Here is a 20,061-nt window from a genome sequence, read left to right on the forward strand (position 1 = left end):
CTGCAAACACAGGAGCAGATAGCATGATGGGAGCAGCAGAGCAAGTTGGGCGTCATCTGCAGCGTGACTCAGAGCTGTCAATATTTACTCCGTCTGTCCGTTCTTTTATTTGAGAGAGCAAACGGGGGTCAGACCGCAGTATTTGGAGGAGGCGACTGGTGTCTGCATACCATTAAAAACTAAATCTACTGTGATTAATGGTCTCGTTTTTTTGTGACTGTGTCTCATCTGAATGTGTCCAAGGTTGGATGTGGAGGGGGGAAAAAAAAAAGAAAAAAAAAAAAGGAGAAGTTGAGTGAAAATATTTTCAAAAGATACGGCATGACCGATATCGCACAAAGAAAGAAGTGAAGGAATGTGATTTATTGAGACTTATCTAATCGCAGAAAGTTTATAGATGGTTACGTTTTTATTGACTGACCTGTAATCTGGGATTTTCTCTGCCAGGCCAAAGTCTCCCACCACAGCTGAGCACATGCCGCCCTCCAGGCGCACCAGACAGTTCTGCACACAGGAGGTCAGAGGTCACAGTGGTTACCATCTAATGCTTCACATCCAACAACCCAGACGGTGTGATCACCTCCGTAGTGATCCGAGATGAGGCGTTCAAGAGGTTTTAGTTGCCATAACAAACTTTAACTGTAATTTACTGAGCTCTTTACACGACTAGCAAGTAGAGCCTCATAGTGGAAGTGAAAATAAATTTATGGTTTACAATTTCTTGTTTTTAACACGTAGAATGCTGGTACTGCTAAATGAAAACAAAAAATGCTTCCAAAAGTCAGTGAACGCACAGTACACATTGTAGTCTACATAAAAACAAAAATGACATTTTGTTTAACATAAGAAATTTACAAAAAGAAATCTGTAAGATGAATTTAAGTTTTATTTTGACCTCTTATTGAACCAACTACAGATGTAAGGTATTTAAAATTTAACACTGATCCTTTTAAAATAATATAATTTTCTTTAAACTTGCAGACTTGGCAGAAAACTGAAACTGCATCAAAGAGCCTCTTCTGTAAATCAGCACAATCTGGAGGGATTAAGCTGGGATTGAAAGTCACTTTTAGGCCAATGAGCCAATATTTCTATTTCTGAACTTCTCTGATCCGATTCCAGCATATTGCCGTCACAAATCTAGAGTTGGAGCAACATAGCATTGTGGCGACAATACTTGAGGGAAGCCTTTACCTTCTGCAAAAAATGTGTCTAATGTAAACAACAAAAAAACAAAAAGGGCAAATCTGCATAAATTCTCATGCATTCAGTAACCTTGCAAGCAGCGTCGATGCTAACCTTGGAGGTGAGGTCCCTGTGGAAGATGCCCTTGCTGTGCAGGTACTTGAGTCCGCGGGCGATGTCCAGAGCCAGGCTGAGCCGCGCGGCCCACGACAGATACACGTCACTGCCCAGCAGCTGCTCCAAGTTACCGCCGTTGATGTACTGGACCGCAGGAAGAGAGAAAAACGACAACAAAAACGTGTTCGGTTTAGATTTAATAACCTTTTGCTGAACCTCTGATATGAACAACCCTCACAACGCTGATGCAAAAGAACGTAGGAGTGCGACTACTGATGACAATTTTAATGTCCTATTGGCTACTTATTTTAGGTCACAATTATGTAGTTGCAGTTTAATAAAAATTCTTCTGCAAAAGTTTGAATTGCTCAGTTTGAATTTATAACATTGAAAGCTTATGAAAAGCTTAATCTAAATAAAGTGTGTGAGCTGCAGCAGGAAATGTGCAAACTCTCCACATCAGAACTTAGGAAATGAGTTGCAAACTGAATCACAAGGTTGCTTGAATTTCCTCTTTTATTGTCAACTCGTCTTTGAGTGTTTATCTCACAAACTGCCAATTCATTAATATTAAAAAAGAAAAAAAAAAAAAAAAAAAAGGAACTAAAGATCAGGCCGCGTGTCGAAAACACACAGCGACATGAAAACAAGCTCGGGCGCAGGTGACGGGGGTGTGAATGCATCAGATCTCACTTTAAGTCTTTGTGTTGCTTCCTATTTGCTGCTGGGTAACTATGGTAACCGCTGGTGAACCGATTAGACGCAAAGGAACAGGTGACACAAGCCGCCTGACCTCTGCGTGTTTATTCAGGTGATTCTGTCTCCTTGGCCTGACAGGGACAGATGCTCCATGTTTACTCGACAGCAGCTCAAGTTCAGAAAGAAAAAAATGCAAAGTTGCTGCTTTTTTTTTTTCCTTCTTTTACTTAATTTGCAAAAACAAAAAAAAACAAAAAAAACAAAACAAAATAGATCAGACCCAGAAAGAAGTGTGGTCTTGAACTATTGTCATTCAGAGGTCCACAAGTGGTCCCCACGCTGCACTTTGTGGAAAAATATGAAACTTGGGCGATGGTGAATTCAAGCCAGAGGTGTTCAATCTTTCTCCACGAATATCCAGATGTGGAAATGTCAAAATCAAACTCCCCATTTTTCCAGACTGCAAAGGGACCCCGAGAGTTGAAACAGGTTTTTGCTAAGAGCTTATTTTCTTTTAGCTCCTCTGAAGTGGTGGGCCACTTTTTCCAAGACCAACACCAAACCGACTGCTCTGTAAATGCGACAGAGTTCGCCGTTCACACAAGAAGCCAGGAACCAGAGTTCTGGCTGAACGTCCTGCTAGCTGATGCAGGAAATCATCTCGACACGTCAGTCTGAATACAAAAACAAGCGTGAACTTTCTCCTAATGCCAGTTTGATGCGATAAAGAGCAATGGCCTGGCAATATGGGTGAGATTATAGTCCTGCTTTTTAGGTAAAATCATGGCAAATCCTAAATGAAACATCCCATCAGGGCCTCACCTCTGTGAGAGCGTGCAGCTGTCCCTCATGGACACACACTCCTATAAACCTGCAGGGAAACATAGAAAACAATCAAAACCACACATTTTTTTTTTTCAAGGAACTAATTCAATCAACACTTGGTAGAATATTTACGTCTGATGCATTTGCAGGTATATAAACGTACGGCGATCGTCGTTTGAGTTACCTGAGTATGTTGGGGTGCGACAGTCTGTTCATGAGCTGGACCTCCCTGAGCATGTTGGCTCGGTTGCTGGCCAGGATGTTCATCTTCAGAGCCATCACCTGGCCCGTTACGCGGTGCTGCACCTGGGAACGCAGGACAAAACGGGACCGTTTCAACCTCGTCGTGTACAAAGTTACAAAAAGAAACGTTCAAGCAGCAAGGAAAAAGCGCCTTTATTTCGTGCGAGCCCAACTGATCTTAAGAGTAAAAACACAGAAACAAAAACATTCCCAAACTCGTGCGTGTGGAAACTCTGTGCTGCTCGATTTCTGGAGACGGGCCAGGAAACATTAGCAGGTCGGCTGCACCATCAGCTGCACTTTCTGGCCAAACCTGCTGCCATGGCGATGGCGCCGTCTGGTATGGTAACGGAGACGCGACTTGCTTCCTCCTTCTCCCCCCACCAACCCCCTCTGCACTCCCAGGACATGCATTTGCTTGGCATGCATTTTGACTTCTAAAAGAAATTTATGCCAGACGGATATGACAGCTGAACTGTTTGGCACAGAGAGAAGTCAGTTTTTTTTTTTTTTGTTTTTTTTTTTACCGAGACCAGAAGTGCAAGCAGAAACGAGGAGGAAAGCTGTGAGAGCAGCACAACGGAGCCAGATGCATTCTTGTAAACTCTTCACTGGCTGCATTTTCCCCGCTTTAGTTTCAGTGGAAAACTTTAAAAAAAAAAAAAAAAGGGAAGAATTGCAGCAAAAAAAGTTCAACGCAGAATGAACCGAGGGCCGACGGTACAGATGGTTTGATAGATTGGTGAAGAGAATAACCCAACATGCCAGCTGGTTGCACAGAACCAGCTGGTTATTCAATGCTGTGGCGTTTAGAGGAACTGGATGGAACAATACAGCACTCAGAAACAGTAGAAGGAGCTTTTTATTCATGAAATTTAACGAAACCAAGTCTCTGCAAAATTGCAACGTCATGATTTTTTCCCCCCAGAGAGATAATTCCAGGAAGGAACGTCTCCCTCACCTAAAGAAAACCTGTTGGCATGCGATGCCTGGAAACATAGCTTACACTTTAGTTGGTCTAAGATGAGTCAATTTATAATCAAAGAAAAATGTTACAGGGAAGAACTTTTTTTCATGTGGTTGCCCTGCAGACTACAGAGACTGGATGGTAAAAGATTTGTTTTACAAAACAGGAAAATCAAGTCTTCCTCTTATTGCAAAATTTACTTCATAGAATTTATGGCACAACAATCCTCTCTGTGTTTACTGAATCATAACAGCCGTTTGGATTCAGCCAACAGGTTTGCTGTTCATTTCGGGTTTTTACGTCTTCATACTTTTAAAGTTCTGGTCGTTTCCAGTGGTTGGTGTTGGAATGGGTCGTTGTTGAAGTGCAGAGAGATTCATCAGGGCAATAGTTTCATACTGAACCCACCGATTAAGGTCCTTTAAATGAGATTAAAAAGTCCTAAAGCAATCCTTTTTATCTGGCCATTTCTCCCTGCACATGTTGCTGTCTACTGCCAGTCAGCTGGCTGAAAGAGTTACTATTGTTTGCATTTGCAACATAATGCATAACTTTTTTTTTTTTTTGCTCAAGGTCATTGTTCACAGAGAATGTCATACTGCCTCAGGTCTAATTTGCTGTAGAGAAAATTTTAATTTGTAGGGCAAATAAGTATTTACTTCTAAGATGGAGCTCAAAGTCATTCTGGTTGGATCAGGGGTCAAATGTCAGATTTCACCAGAGCAGTGGGTCCAAATGTGATCAGAACCAAAATAGATATAAACATAAATTCTTTGGAAAATCAAATGCACTGGAGCAAATGCTTGTTTATGGGTATGAAATGGAAATTGTGACTTGGTCACTAGATCTGTTTGTGTCCACACAGCCACTACCGTTTCTGTTTTCCTGCCTCTTGCAGCGGACTTGTTTGGACACACGAGGGCTTTCCACACACCTTTGGACCCGTGCAGATGACAACATTCGGGTCGCATTTCGACACCGCAGCAGCTCCTGCACAGACCCGTAAATAATTAAAATTTAACAATGCGGTCCTGGAACCGTTCCGCTCTCGGTCTGACGGGCCGTCGCACCTCGACTAATCTGGCCCTGATGACCGACGTGACGAGCTCAGAGGTCAGGGACCCACATGTGACCCCCGAGGATGTAAACAGCCTCACAGGAGGATAAATACCCGAGAGTCCAAGGATCCTTTCCAGGTCAAAGGTTAAACGTCTTCAAGGAGCCCAACAAACTTTTATTTTAGCACTTGAACGAACTTGTAGTAAAATACTAAACTGCCATTCATATCAGAACTGGCTTATTTCAAAAATAATGAGGTAAGGATACAAAATCAGCCTCAGCTTGGGTTTTAATTTCAAGGAGAAACTGAATCTCTTTTGCGATGTTAGTTTGCTAAAACAGAAGTCCGCCCTGCTGCCAATAACAAACCGTTATTTACATCAGCAATCAGGAGTTGTGACCTTAATGCTTGACTGTATACCAAATTTCCTCCATGCTAATAATAAAGCCAAAGGGGCACAGCAGGGTTTCGGATTGCGCCTTCATTAGCGAAGGCAGAGTGTGTAATGAAGGAGGAGGAGGGTCAGAGAGCAGAGCCTCCGAGCCGCGACACTGGCCTAGATCTGAGTCCTGCATCCGTGTTTACGCGCGCGCACGCATAATCACACGCGCAGGTCGGCACAAAAGAAAAGGACGTTGTTTGTTCTGAGGAGGAGGACAAATCGCAGCCTTCTCAGTCAGGCTGCAGGATGTGCATGAACACACACATGCAAATCACACTTTGAGGGCAACGAAGCCGCCTTCTGTTCAGGTGGAAAATGAAGCGGGAGCAGAAATGTGCAGGAACTGGAGCCTGTTGGACTAATCTTACAGGATGAGTCAGATTTGTAGGGAGGTGGGCAAGACTGCAGTGGCCTTTAGCACTAGAGGGGTGCAAGAAGAAGAACTGAAGGGCGCAAAAGCATTCCTGCACCTTGAACTTTCACACGTTGCAAGTGCAAACTTTTGTGTCTTGTAAACAGATGTGATAAACAGAAGAGTATAGATTAAATGACAATAGCTAAACAAAACAGACAGACTAAAATAAAATGGCATTAGATGCTGAATGCTTTTTGCGACAGTTTTTAGAGATTCTATAAAGCATTATAGTGTCAGTAGAAACTGAGCTATTGGCTGGTTTTTACCTTTCTGGTAGTAAGCCGTATGAAAACAGGAGGATGCATCGCTCCATTTATCTCAAAGTCACAGCTGGTGTGACTCCAGGCTCTGTACTGGGACCAGAACAAAACTGTAGAAGTGCCATGTATTTGAAGTAAACCCGTCGTTGGACCATGAAGACATTGAAACAAATAAATCTGCAGCGAAACTCAAACATATTCACAATTCAAACAGAATAGTATGATTTTTTTCACACACATTTGTTTGGAAAGGCTTTAGGCAGAAGTATAAACTTATTTAATCCTGCTGCCTTTTTCTCTTTTACAAAATAAATAAAACTATTTCTTCAACAGAGAACATACCTAAGCAAACACTCGTCCACAAAAAACTGAGAATCCTCCACTGAATAACCATTTAAAATTACTTTATATCTCATTTTAAACCGTTGCATCTTTAAATTGTTTCAGTGTTTAACCTGCTCCAATTTTCTTGTTCCCGTCGGTTTACTAATGTTTTCTAACAAACCTTTGCATATTTGACAAATTGATTTATACTGTAGTCTAAATGCACACAGGCGGAGTATTTACCAACTATGCAACATCTGGAGACAATTGGCTGCAAAGCATTTTATTTAGGGGTATTGAAGGAAAAGGGGGGTGAATATGAATTCATGCTACGGTGAAAGTGCCGTTCCTGCAGCTCTGCAGCTAAAAATCACGTCTGCCCTCTGTTCCCTGCCCACATCTGTCTTCACACCTCCTTGTAGAAATACTTACATGCTCAAATATAATCCAGGGATTAGCAACCCGCCACACTGTGACTCACGCTGCAGACTGGCTGCATCGCACACATGCGCCAAATGCTGATGCAGCCTCGTTCGACCCAGCTGTTTTGTTCTGACAGATTTTAGCCTCCAAACAAACAGGCTCTCTCACTCGTCATCACTACAGCCCGACTCGACGCGGAGGTCAGAACCGAGCCTTTTCAGACGGCAGCAAAACAAAAACGCAGCGTTTGTGGCGTTTCTTCCACACGTCTCGTTCCCACGGCCTTAATGGCCCCGGCTGCCGACTCGCCGCTGGAATGCCCGCGACGTAAAGCAATTACCCACAGGCCCATGCTTCACTCTCGCACACAAACACGAGTTCAGACACACCCCGAAGCTCTCCACCAAAACACACTCGGCCTTGTAAAGTGCTGCCGTCAGCAGACGAAAGGTCACGGGCGGCGCGCGCTCGTCAGCCAGCGGCTCCGCGAACTGGACCGACCCAAAACAAAGAGAGACGAGTGCAAGAGGGATGCATTAAAGCTTTTATAGATGCGATTCTAAAGGAGTTTTTGATGCTCAGTTAGTTGGAGTCATATTGAGAAATGTGTTGTTTTTTTCTGAACTAATGAGCTTCCAGTGAAGCGCTCTCACTTCTGGTCAGCTGCAAATGGAGTTAAAACCACTTTGCTGAAACGATGTGACGACTGATTCAATAAGACAGCAACTGAACTTGGAAGGAAAGAAAAAGGTTTAAAACAGAAATACTGTATTTATGTAAAGGCAAATATGTTGAAAATAATATTTTAAATTGTGACCATTTTCTAGGATACATCATCTCTTTAAATTGTTAAATGCAGAGAGAGAAAAAAGCGTAAAAATCTAAGATAAAAACTCACTGCAAATGTTTAAGCTTCACCCAGTTTAAGCTATTAATTAAGAGGGTTTCTGCAAAGGATTAGGGGTTAATAATAATTGAAAAAAAAAAGAAAAATCACCAGGTCACAAATCATTTTCCAAATCCCATGAAGCCGTTCATGCAGATTTTTCGCCAATCTATGCAATAATTTTATTTCCTCATGTAAAGAAAGCCACACACTGCTCTCACCTTGCAGGGGAGACTGCAACCATCAGCATAAATAAGAAAAGCATGTGTGCTGAGCACGTCGCATGGTTCGCTGGTGTCGCAGAGGGAAGAAAATGTGGTTGAGTGTGACCAGAAATCCAGCTACAAACACAGTTCAGTGACTTCGCCGTTGGCAGAGGGTCAGCTCTGAAAACCTGGTGGCTTTCATGGTTTCTGCACCACTTCCCCCCCAAACGGCAGCAGTAGTCATTCATCAGAGAATACACGACTGTAGAGTTTCAGCTGGAAAGCGTTGTGGCGGTAAAGTAGCGACAAACCTCCCTTACAGACCGTGTGTAAAAACTTTGTTAAAGTCTGGAGAGGCTCCGCCCACTCTGCAAATTTTAAGAAAATCACCTGATTCCCTGAACCGGTCGGAGACTCCACCTGAAATTCTGCTTTCGCTTTAAGCAGCATGTAAATGTGCCGGCGTGTCTTCATGCAGGCGAGCGAGACGACAAGGAAGTCGGGAAAAATGGGGTTCCATCAGCCAGTCAGCAGGGAGTGCTGGCTCTGTTAGGGGTCAGAGGTCAGATTCTGGTAGTGGACGTGATGTGCAGCAGTGAACCACGATCCTTCCTCAAACACGGGAAGAAACATGGCGCTGAAGACAACAGTTTGGTTAAGTCAACAAAACTCGGCAAGTGATAAAAATTTTAAAAACTTAGAATGACGGAGTGTAATACTTTAAAATAAGCAGACATTTCTCTCTTATTTTAAAAAACTACTGTAAATTTTTTTAGAAGTTTGATGCCACTGTGTTTTGTTGATCTTGTGTTTACATCGTTTTATTCAGGATTCTGTCCGTTTCTTTTTATCGTCGCCTAATCATTTTAGCCGTTTTATTGTGTCTGATAAAGACTTTTCAAAACTTTAAAACAACAAAGGCAGCCTGGTCACACGTGTCATTATAAAGAGACGGGAACAATTACATGAAGGCTTAAAGGGATGTGTCAACAGGAACGCAAGTGCCAACAGGTCTTAGCTTACCTTTTCAGTCATCGGTGGCTCATGCATTCCTGCTCGCTTGCTGCCTGTAAATCACTTCTTGGCTGCTAGATTTTATTACCCATAATGCAACACTATTAGATAAATTATTTTAAAAAAGAAAACAAAGCTCATGAGTTCTTGTCTTGTAGGTTCTTAGGGTGTTTAGTGAGTAAACGGGTACATCGATTGCTGAAAGTCAACTAATTTAGCAATCGATTAAGTGTCAACTATAGAATATAGACTCAAAAAAAAGAACATATTCAAAGTGGGAATTAAGTCAAAATTTTACAAAACAAAATTATAAATTTTGCATTTAAGATGACACTTTGCCTATATATTTAAACTAAAACTCCTCAAGTGGGATAGTTTTAGCTCCATTCATTTCAGATTCACTAAAAGAAAGTTATATTATTGCATTTTAGGCAATATTTTTTAAAAAGGAATTGAATGATTTGTTTATGCATCTTTTAATGTATTTCTAATATTGTATAAAAAGGCTAAAATGGCTAAATGAACAATCTGTACCATGTGCAATTTTTTAAAATCTGATTAATCCATTAATAGTCGATAGATTAATTGATTGTTAAAGTGATTGGTGACCTTAAACTGCGATCCAAACAGAACATTTTACGTCGCCAACAGATAAAAAAAAATGTTTAAAGGTTATTTCAAGATTACTGAACTGATTACAGTTTGAGCTGCAGATGCTACATAAGCTAACCAGCTATTTACCACATGCAGTCATGCTTTATACGAACTATTCCTTTAAAAAAAGAAACTTGACCGATTTCTAAATCTAAAAAAGGTGGTGGGATTTTACTTTGCGTCCCTCACACCCACCAGTTTAATGTTTCATAAATGAGATTCTAGAGCTAAAGGGACGGACTCCAGAAAACAAACGAGCTCGGCTCCATCATAAGCGCATTTCACCACGCAGACGCCACCATGGGCCATTTGTTTATCTTCTCACAGGGGAGTGGTCCTCCTTGAGGTTTAGCTAAAGACTACAGCACTGCCAACAAGTGGACGGGAGGAAACTCTCATTGTGAACCGACGTAAACAAACATCAACCATCTCTGGAGATAAAGCTAGAAAAACACTGACGGAAAGGAAAACTTGGGTGTTGGGCAACAGCTGCACAAACCATCTTCCTCCCCGGTTTGGTAGAAATGCGTAACCTCCCTCCCCCCCAAAAAAAACCAAAAAAAAAACAAAGGTTCAAGTAAAGACAGGCACACACTCTGGCCTCCTCGGTGCTTTCGTGTTTGTGCGGCAGTGCAGAACACAAACAAAGCCTGATGGCTTGTGCAGCAAGTGGCAGCAAAGCAGGATCCAACCGACGGCAGCAAAAACGGTGGGATGAAAAGACGAGCTAGCGCTAGGCTAAGGCTCTGATGTTCAAGTCTGCACTGGCTCTGCAACACCAACACCCAAAACGCAGAGCAGCCGCGTAAATCCCGAGCGCTGGAAGCCGATCAGGAGACAGCCGCTGACGGACGGCGACTTTGAGGATCAGCTTTCCCCCCCCCACCGTCGCTCCTTTGTTGCCGACGGATTCCTCCCGAGCTGAAATTCTTCCAGCGATCGGGGATTTGCACAAGGAACCGGTCAAATCTCAACTTGTCCCGCTGGGTGATTTCCCGCACTAAAACAATCATTATCTCTTTCGTTTTTGGGGAGTGTCGCTGTGTGTGTGTGTGTGTGTGATTTAGTTTCCACAGACAAAAAGAAAAAGGGAAAAAAAAAAGAAAAAACAAAACAAAAAGCAGATGAATGAAATATTTATGTCTCGGGAACTTCAACTGTCAGAAAATTATTACTTTTGTAGTTCCCAGTCAATCACTCAATCCAAGTTGCACAAATCTTAAAACAAAATCAAAGAAATTACACCAAGTAGATCTGAAGCCGATAATGTCACTTCTAATAAAGTTGACGGTTAATTTGTGGCATGCTGAGCAGCCGTATAAACCAGGATCTGTAAACCCACAGAGGCGACGACACCAGAGATGTTTTTTTCCTCCACTTTATCACAAGCAGCCGACATGCAGACATTAAGGTTTTCAATCATGGTCACTGTGTTCTGTCACACTAATCTCCTCTTTATCCCTTTTCTCGTCTCCAGTTCATCATCAGATCATATTTTAGAGGAACCGAGGCGCTGGTACGCTTGTTTTTCCCTCTCTGTTGCAGCCTGTCATTACAATAATGCTCTCTTCTGTGCTTTGCAGACTCCAAAGATAACAAGCAGAGGCCCAACCCTGAGCCTCGCCGACAGTTTCCTCAACATCGTTATGAATTTTGGATGAAGCAAAAGCTGGGCGAAGAGCTCAGCAGAAACCGAATGAAGCCCCTAAAAGACTCTTCGCTTATGAGGTCCTGGATGTTCCATGAAAACCGTTACACTGAAAATGAATGGGGCTTTTTTGGGGCCCCTTTTAATTTAGGCTAATAAAACGTGATACGGGAAACAGCAAAATGCCCCAGGGTCTTTTTTTTTTTTCTCCAGCTATAATTATAACCCTGCACCAGTTTTCAGCTGAGGTGCTGACAAATACACAATCTTAATATTGAATTAAAGAAAAGAAAAAAAAAAACAATGTCTGAAGACTTCTTGGCGTTTAATGAACTCTTGCAGCCATTTGCAAGTACTTTATCAAGCAAGCTTTGTGGAAACGCAAAAATATGTTTACAGGGTTTAAACGGCACTAAAAAAGGAGAACTGAATTAGTGGCATTTTGACACTTAAAAACTTTTTTTAAAAAGTTAGTGGTTGAGAAAACATTTGTGTTAAAGTCAGTTTTTAAAAACAAAAAAGAGCTTCTGCAATTATGTAGCCGTTTATGTACAATAATAAAGACGGTAATGCAACGCCTTTTTCCTAAAAGTAAACAAGTTTTATGCATGTCAACTCTGAAGGCAGTGTCATTTTTTTGTTGTCGTCGTAAGATTTTGTGGCAGCAATAGGCTTACATTATAGAACATAAAAAAAAATAAATAAAAAGGTTAAGCTGGGTGGTGATCAACACACACAGCAAAGGTCACAAGGTCACGATGTTGGACAGCCGCGCTGAGGATGAGCCTCGACCGCTGAGCCACCCATTGCGGTCATTTTTACAGAATTATGCTGGAATACATTTGCAGAAAGAGAAAATATTTGTAAATTACCAACAGCTGGAACATTTATGTACCCAAACTCTACCGCTGTCCAACCGTGACATTTTCTGTGCTCCTCCCGAACGTTGCGCCACAACTGCAGAGGACTTGCACACAAATACAAACTTTTGGTGAATGTTTATTCTTAATTTAGAAATGTCGAAGACATTGAGAAGCATAACATTTTGCACCTTTATCTGACAAATTAGCTAAATTGTGACGAATGCATTCATTAGCTGGAATCAGGGGCATTTTAAGGCAGCTAATGCTACTGCAGAGCTAACACACAAAAGCTAATGCAGTTTGTTTAAAAAAAAAACCAACAACTTATTTTAAGCAAATCCAACTCTATAGAGAGAAGAGCGCATGTGAAAGCCCAGCGCTAAAATCATGAGAAAACATTTAAAGAAAAAAAAAAAAAAAAGAAGTGATTTATGGTGGTCCAGTAAATTCTGCAAACAAGACAAAACTTAAATCCATCAGGAGGTTTGTTACGCAACATCAACAGCAGGTGTTATCTGCATTAGCAAACATCTCGTCGATTATCAGGAGAAAGGGCTCAAACATGACGCGATAACACGGTAATCCAATTAGAAACAGATCCAACTTGTTCCTTGTAAAACTCGCAGGCCTGTAAAACGGCAAACATGTAATCGTATCCTGCGAGTTTATCTGAACTGCTGACTGACGGCGAATATTATTTCGGATTGATTATTGCTCTTGGAGCTTCGGGTTTCGGAGTCTGACGTAGAAATGGGAGGAGAAGCACCGGAACATTTTAGAGAATATTCAAAAACGGCACCTGACGGATTTGCCTCCCCTCTTTTCCCCCTACGTTTTAATGCCTCCACCCCGCCGCCTCCGTCCCCTCAGATTGCACAATTGCACTCAGACGAGGTGAATAGCTGCCCGTCCGCCTGCAGCGATCCTCCATTGATTTGCACTCAGGACTGGAGCTCGACGGCAGCACAAGGCGGGAGGCCAGGCTCTCTGTAACCAAGTGCAGAGCATCCATTTCAAAGCAGCCATCCTGCACATTAAGTGGAGCCTAAATTCATTTAAAACAACACCCGTCTCAGACAGTTTGTTCTGCACAACACAGTCGAGCCCATTTTCTCCAAACTCAACCAGGATACAGCAGCAACCGTCCAGTCATGCATGTAGACAAACTTTTTTTTTAAACAAAAAAAAAAAAGGTAACCGATAGCCACCGTGACAATTTTGCATTTATATTGCGCTATCAAAAGGCAGCTAAGTGCCAACCTGACAAGCCAGCTGTAAACATGGTTGCATTTGCATGTTCATTAGAAATTCAAAGGCCACGGCGGAGGGAGCGGCCTCAGACTGAAAGGAGAACAGGGACAAGAAACCAAAAAGTCTGTTTAAATTAAAGATTCAAGTTTCACCCATGCTTGGTGACCACTTCTGTGTGAAACGAGGTTTAAAAATGGGCACACAAAAAACAAATACAAGAAGTTTGATATCAAAATGGGGAACAACAAGACAGTCCCATCTGACGACATCTGCAGAAATGATTCGACACGTTCAGGAACGGCTCATTTTAGAAAAACGGCAAAAGAAATCTCAAGATATTAGGCACCGATTCTCCTCCAGGGACTCCCCATCACTGCCTTTACTGTACAATTTTCAAAAGCATGCAGAGCACACTTCTGTATTAAACAAGATGCTGCGTTTCTAACGAAATCGCTTCTAAATATAGACATACTGACATACTTTTGTGCCAACGTGATGCAATGAAACGATGGCAACCTGAGCAGAAAAAAAATCACACAACACTTAAAATAATCATGAAGCATTAAATGTGTCTGAATCCTTGTTTAAACCATCGTAATTCAAAATAAAGCCCATTTACAAAAGGGGAGAGACAAATTTGTCAACTGTAACTCTGCAGCCCCGATTATTCGCGTCCATCACCACATAATGCTGAACTTTAAACACCGGGAGATGCATGCACCGAGCCACGTGCAGTAAAAACCACGAGTCACCGTAATAGAAAATCAATGTGAGCAAACGCGTTGTGCAATAAAACTGAGAAATAAGATAACGTAGCTGTCTTTTAAATTCATCAATAAGACTGTCTGCACAGATAATCCTTCGGTCAACAACATGTTGATTTTTCCCCCTCGTTACTTTGATAAAGAACGAAACATTGGAAGTTTATAAATTATTCAATTTTCTGGATTAACTGGTCAGACGAAAAAAAACTAATTTAGCGTTTACACACAAGTGTTTCAAATTATCAAATTAAATATGTTCATAACGAAATTTGGGGGGAAAAAAGAAAAAAAAAAAGTTAAGAATAAAAATATGATCTCATCTTAGAATAAACAAAGCTCCATTGTATTCTGATTACCTTAATTGCAACTATTTTATCCCTAATAAATAGACATATTTGCACGCCTGATGGGAACTTCTTTAGAAAAACCAAATTATTTACAAACTGCAGGATGAGTACATCTAAAGTTAAGTTGCACAATATCAAGAAAACATACATTGCATTATTACAATGCAGTTTCCCCCATTGTATTATAAGCCTGGCGGGCCACCAGGCTTTACTTGTGCCCCCACCAGGCTGAGAATTGCTTATTTATTTAAGTTTTTTTTTTAATATTTGCATTTTCTAAGACTTTATAGTTGGTGTTCAGGTATTAATCTACCAATAAAACATAATTATCAAGTGATATTTTCCAATTTATTGTAAACTTTAAACATTTTTTAACTCAAAAACATGACTGGCCACTGGATGAATGCCTGCAGAGCGCCCAACCACCAGGCTTGGCACATTTTCTGGAGGAAAACCTGCAATGACATGTTGCTTTTCCATTTGAGAAGCTAAAATGTACAATGAACATGGCAGTGAGAACGGAGCCATCTGTTCAAGGATATTATTGGCATACGTTACATGAGTGCGTCGCTCCATGTAATGTACAAAGTGATTGTGATGTTATGTACATTGTCAAGAACTGACTAAAAGAGGAGATTTATCTTCTCAATATTACCAGTATTGTCCAGCTCTAATACCAACTGGACAAAAAAAGGTAACACTTTATTTGAAGGGGTGTGCATAAGACTGACATGACATTGTCATAAACATGACATAATGCCCGTCATGAACATGAAAGAGTCTTTATGAATGTTTATGACTGTTGTCATGAAGTGTCATTCGGTAAATAATGACACTTTTAATGCAAAGTTGCTCTAAAAGTTGCATTGAAAGTCCATTAAAAGTACCAACGTTGCATTAAATTGTCATTATTTACAAAATCATGCAAAGTTGGTATTTTTAATGGACTTTCAATGCAACCTTTACAGCAACTTTGCATTAAAAGTGTCACCATTTACTGAATGACACTTCATGACATCTGTCATAGACATTCATAAAGACTTCTTTATGTTCATGACAGATGGTATGTCATGTTTATGACAGTGTCATGTCAGTCTTATTCACACCCCATCAAATAAAGTGTTACAAAAAAAATAATCAAAGTTACAAATCATTTAAAAAGGTTTAAAAATTTATTTTTTCTACCTCATCAAGTCTTGCAGACTTGACATGAATAAAAACTGGAGGCAATTCAAAGGCTTCATGTCTTCCAATCGCTTCTCGGGTTGCCCAACTCGCCCCTTCGTCAGCCGCCCTTTGTAACGCGCCATTTTTAACGCCTTTATTAACGAGGCATTCCTGGCAATTAGGTTCTAAGGAAGTGAGCAGAAGCATGTCGTAGCAGAGGACGCAGGCTGCTGGCCCACACACAGAGAGCGGAGCGTAGAGTTACAAACACACGCTCACCTGATCTACCTGCGCAGACCGTGTCACATTACACACAAAAAAACATCACAAATATCATCGTGTGACAACTGATGCATGATGAAAGTTCAATGGGACGTTGTTCAGAAACAATTATTAACCACTAGGCCTCTTCACTCTTACCCATGTTTGGTATTGAATGCAGCGGTTGCCATAGTTCACACTCGTTTCACACAACGTGAAACCTCACGTTGGTCAATAGAGATGACAGCAGGTCAATACCTCAACCTGCCTGGTCAAACAGTCAAACACACGCATGGCTTTAATTAGGCGTGCATGTGAGATTCTCACGGTAATTTGGGGTAAAAAAAAAAAATTAAAATGGTGCCGTTTTCACTATATTTACGAACATTTCAAATTAAAATCTGCAATATAATCCAATTTTTTTAAATTTACAAATAAATACAAAGCAATTTACCATTCTGCTGCTTGTACAACACTGACTGTTACGGTTTTACTCTGCATAGACCGACACAAGTATAACAAGTTCATATTAGGTGGGCGGGTTCCCAATCTGGCTCAGTATTTATGCTCATCATAGTTTGCCAACTGTCTTAAATCAATTTAGTTTCCAAACCAAAGGACTGCCTGCAACTTTCATAACTCAAAATATTTCAAAACAAGCAAATTTGTGTCTTTTGATGGGGATGAAAAAAAAGCAACAAGTTGGGGAGGGGCAGAACAGTGTTACGCCTGGTTTATTTACGCTCATTTGCATCTCGTACACGTGCACAGTGGGAGACGCATGCCCATTTTGTGACGCAGCATTTACCCGTGTAGTCAGAGTCTGGCAGGTACTGAATGGCGTTTGACTCGAAGGCTTCAGGCCATACAAACAGCGTCTTAAGACAAAAATGTATTCTCTTGGCTCTTTTCCCTTCAGTACGTTCTCAGTTTGAGCGCCTACTGCTCTAGTCGAGTAGCACCCACCACTAGAGTACTACAAGGTACCAGTCAACCCAAGCGACTGGATCGGGTCATTTTCTGTTACAATTGAGAGCCACTTCAGTGTGGGTGGGCTTGTTACAGCAGCGCAACCCGAAAAGCAACGTGGTTTGCATGAGACACAAACATCATGACAATGATGAAGCAGTGGTAAAGCTGCTGCTCAGCCTGTTGTCAATCATCAGAGTCAAAGGAACAGAGCCAGAAAAGGTTGAGACACGAAACATTCTGGATAAAAGTTTGGAAAGCCGTAGCAGAGTGGTATCAAACCAAAAGGGTACGAGATGCATAATGTGTGAGGTGTAAAATGTACGCTGGACGCGTTTCAGATGGCTGTCCTGACATCCACAGTTTAAAACAGAAAACGGCATACCCATCAAGTGAGGGTGTAAAAGTCAGAGACGACGTTCAAACCGAATCCTCTTGACGCATATGGTGCACGAAGGTATAGTCGTGACTTTGGTTATACCAAGAGTTTTTCAAACTTCAGCTTTATCACATGTGATTGTTTCATAGATCTTCCAGCATGAATGCATTCCTTATCAGTTCACACACCTTCCTTTCCACTGAACAGTGTGGAATGAGACAGATGATCTGTGAGAAAAAAGTTCACAGATCATCTGTAAATATTCTACGGCTCCAAGTGCCAACTAGAAACAACCAATCAGAGCAAGGAGGCGGGTCTTAGCGCTGTCGATCACATTAGTGTGGAGCTGCTTAGCCCGGTGCTCTTTGCTGCGGCTTTTCCCATTAGCAGATCCTGTTGCAAATGCTAAGACTAGTTAGCATATCCACTGGCGACAGTGGATAAAGGGTTTTCCTCCATTAGCACATTTTAGCAGCGAGTACATGAGATGATGCTGACTGGTTGTTTTTGGTTCATAGGAGTGCATTTCTATATCTAATTTTTTCAACCAGCTGACCGGCAGTGCGTAGCAACGAATACAGATACAACTTTTACAGGTTTAAATGTAAATCGCTGGAAACAAACTGCTTTTAAACTGTTTTTCCTTTTTTTAAAGCACAAGCTGAATTATTCTTTAAAAGTTCCCTTTACAAGCATGCAAAAAACTTTTTTTTTTTCGATTAAGGAGGTAAACATTGAGTGCATTATGTCTATAAAGCTTAGTTTTAATGAGGATGTGAGGTGAAAACCGCCCTGATTCTCAGGAAAAAGGGTGCGCTCTCCTCTCGCTCACCTTGAACACCTCGGAGAAGAAGCCAGCCCCGATCTTCTCGCAGCTGAAGTCGTCCAGGCGGGCCAAGGTGGACACGGCGCTGCGCAGGGCCCGGTACGAGGACGGTCGGATCCGGTTGGTTCCGTGGACGCTGTGCATGGGCGGCTCGGCGTCTCCCTCCCGCTCCTCCGGGCCGACCCTCTCCGTCTCCATCTCTGACGGAGGAGGTGTGACCGAGTGCGTGGTTTAAAATCCAGCCCGACTTGTGTTTACATTTCCACAGCGAGCCAGCCGAGGGGCCGCGGCGTGCGCTCCCCCTCCCTCCCCCGGAGGAGGAATGGCGACGACAAGTCCTGGAAACGCGCCGCCGCTGTGGTCAGCGACCGGTCGGACCGAATTCCTCTCCTCTCTCTCCGTCAAATTCCTGCAGCGTGTCCGCCTTCAGCGAGCGGCGCAGCTGCAGCGGTGCATGTTGCAGAGCCAGTCCCACATGCCGTGCAGCAGAGCAGGCCCTCCGATGCTGCAGATAGTGCTGCTGCTGCTGCTGCTGCTGCTTCCTCTGTCGGGTTTCCTGCGGTGGAAAAGGCCGGGGCTCCCTCTCTGGTTCCACCAATTGAATTTCCAGCGTGCAACCGTCCGAGCCGCCTCGCTGGCGCTGCTGCAGCCTATTCGCGCTGAAGAGGGGGGCGGACACACACGCACACACACACGCACACACAGGAGGCGTTAATTCACTAAATCATGTAGTGATGCGAGCAGGCTGTCAGCAAAAACTCCAACCCATCCCTGCAGGGTGATGAGCTCCATCTCAATAGAAACATGGGCAAGAAAATCATTAAAAAAACATAAAGAAAGAAAAGGTTTGCATGCAAATAAGCGCAACTCCAAAATTAAAGAGAAAGAAAGAAGCTGATAAGGAGACCAATATAATCCTTTTATCATTGCTCGTACTTTAACCCTGCTCCACTCAATTTGACTAATGGTTTTAACAAGTCAATCACTTTACGTGGAGGTTTCAACGTGTCTGCAGCCCCCCAAGGCAAAACTGCCCCCCCTCCCACCTCCAACCCCCTAAGCATGACTGCAGCTTGTAAATTATGGACGCCAGAGTGGAGCGGACTTCGAGGGCTCGTCTGTCACGCAGTCCACGCACGCCCTTCAGAGTCTATAATCTAAGCAGAGCAGAAAAAAAAGAAAGAAAGAAAAAAAAACCCGCTGACGCACGACTACCCTGACACGGAGCGGAGACACGCGTGGCTGCCCGCAGAGGAAGAACCGACTTACCTGGCTGTCCTTCTCTACAGAGAAATGTCCTCCCGAGTCCGTCCGCTGAGTCCCGGTTCGGGCTTCTTGGTTCAGCTTTGCGTTACTAATTTATGTTGTCGCCGGAGCGCCTCCTGCACGCACGCAGGACCCGCTGGTTTCGTTTTACGTCCGCTCTCCGTCGCTCTGCCGCGTCGGCCCTCTCCGTGTGGGGCTGACTGGTCGGTGGAAGCGGAGCGACGACTTTTGCTGCGTTTTAATGGAGGGCGGCGGGGCGGGGCGTGTCCACACGTGATCACCACAAAAATGCACCTGTGGGGCCGGTCTCGAGTACTAGCTGCAAACACTGTGCATCTGCTGGGTGACTTTAGCAAATAATATTAGACAAAAAGATCAGTTTCACAGTTTTGGATAGGTTTTATTTAATATCCCTCTGACTTTTAAGCAGAGCCAAGTAATGTGCTGTAAATGCGGCTTCTTCGAGCCCAAAGGACACCTGACATAACATTGTACTAGTTGTAAACTGCTATTAAGTATCTGGGGAGGTCAACTTTAAGGCGGCATTGCTCTTGGTGTTGCTCACCTAGCTTTAGCAGCTACATTGTATCTTCTCCGAAA

General features: G+C 42.6%; 1 protein-coding gene across 1 annotated transcript in view; it reads right to left on the reverse strand.

Moving 5' to 3' along the window:
• Positions 1 to 19,701, reverse strand: part of tesk1b (testis associated actin remodelling kinase 1b) — a 28,234-nt gene extending 8,533 nt beyond the window's left edge. Inside the window, exons 1-6 of the mRNA XM_007563638.2 lie at positions 19,465 to 19,701; positions 18,202 to 18,854; positions 3,011 to 3,132; positions 2,824 to 2,872; positions 1,300 to 1,446; positions 422 to 504 (exon numbers count right to left, since the gene is read on the reverse strand). Coding sequence (XP_007563700.1) covers positions 422 to 504; positions 1,300 to 1,446; positions 2,824 to 2,872; positions 3,011 to 3,132; positions 18,202 to 18,393 — 593 coding nt within the window. The 5' untranslated portion in view covers positions 18,394 to 18,854; positions 19,465 to 19,701. The remainder of the gene's footprint in view (positions 1 to 421; positions 505 to 1,299; positions 1,447 to 2,823; positions 2,873 to 3,010; positions 3,133 to 18,201; positions 18,855 to 19,464) is intronic.
• Between the last annotated feature and the right edge of the window lie 360 nt (positions 19,702 to 20,061).

Source organism: Poecilia formosa, unplaced genomic scaffold, assembly GCF_000485575.1.
Source record: "Poecilia formosa unplaced genomic scaffold, Poecilia_formosa-5.1.2 Scaffold149, whole genome shotgun sequence".
Taxonomy (NCBI): domain Eukaryota; kingdom Metazoa; phylum Chordata; class Actinopteri; order Cyprinodontiformes; family Poeciliidae; genus Poecilia; species Poecilia formosa.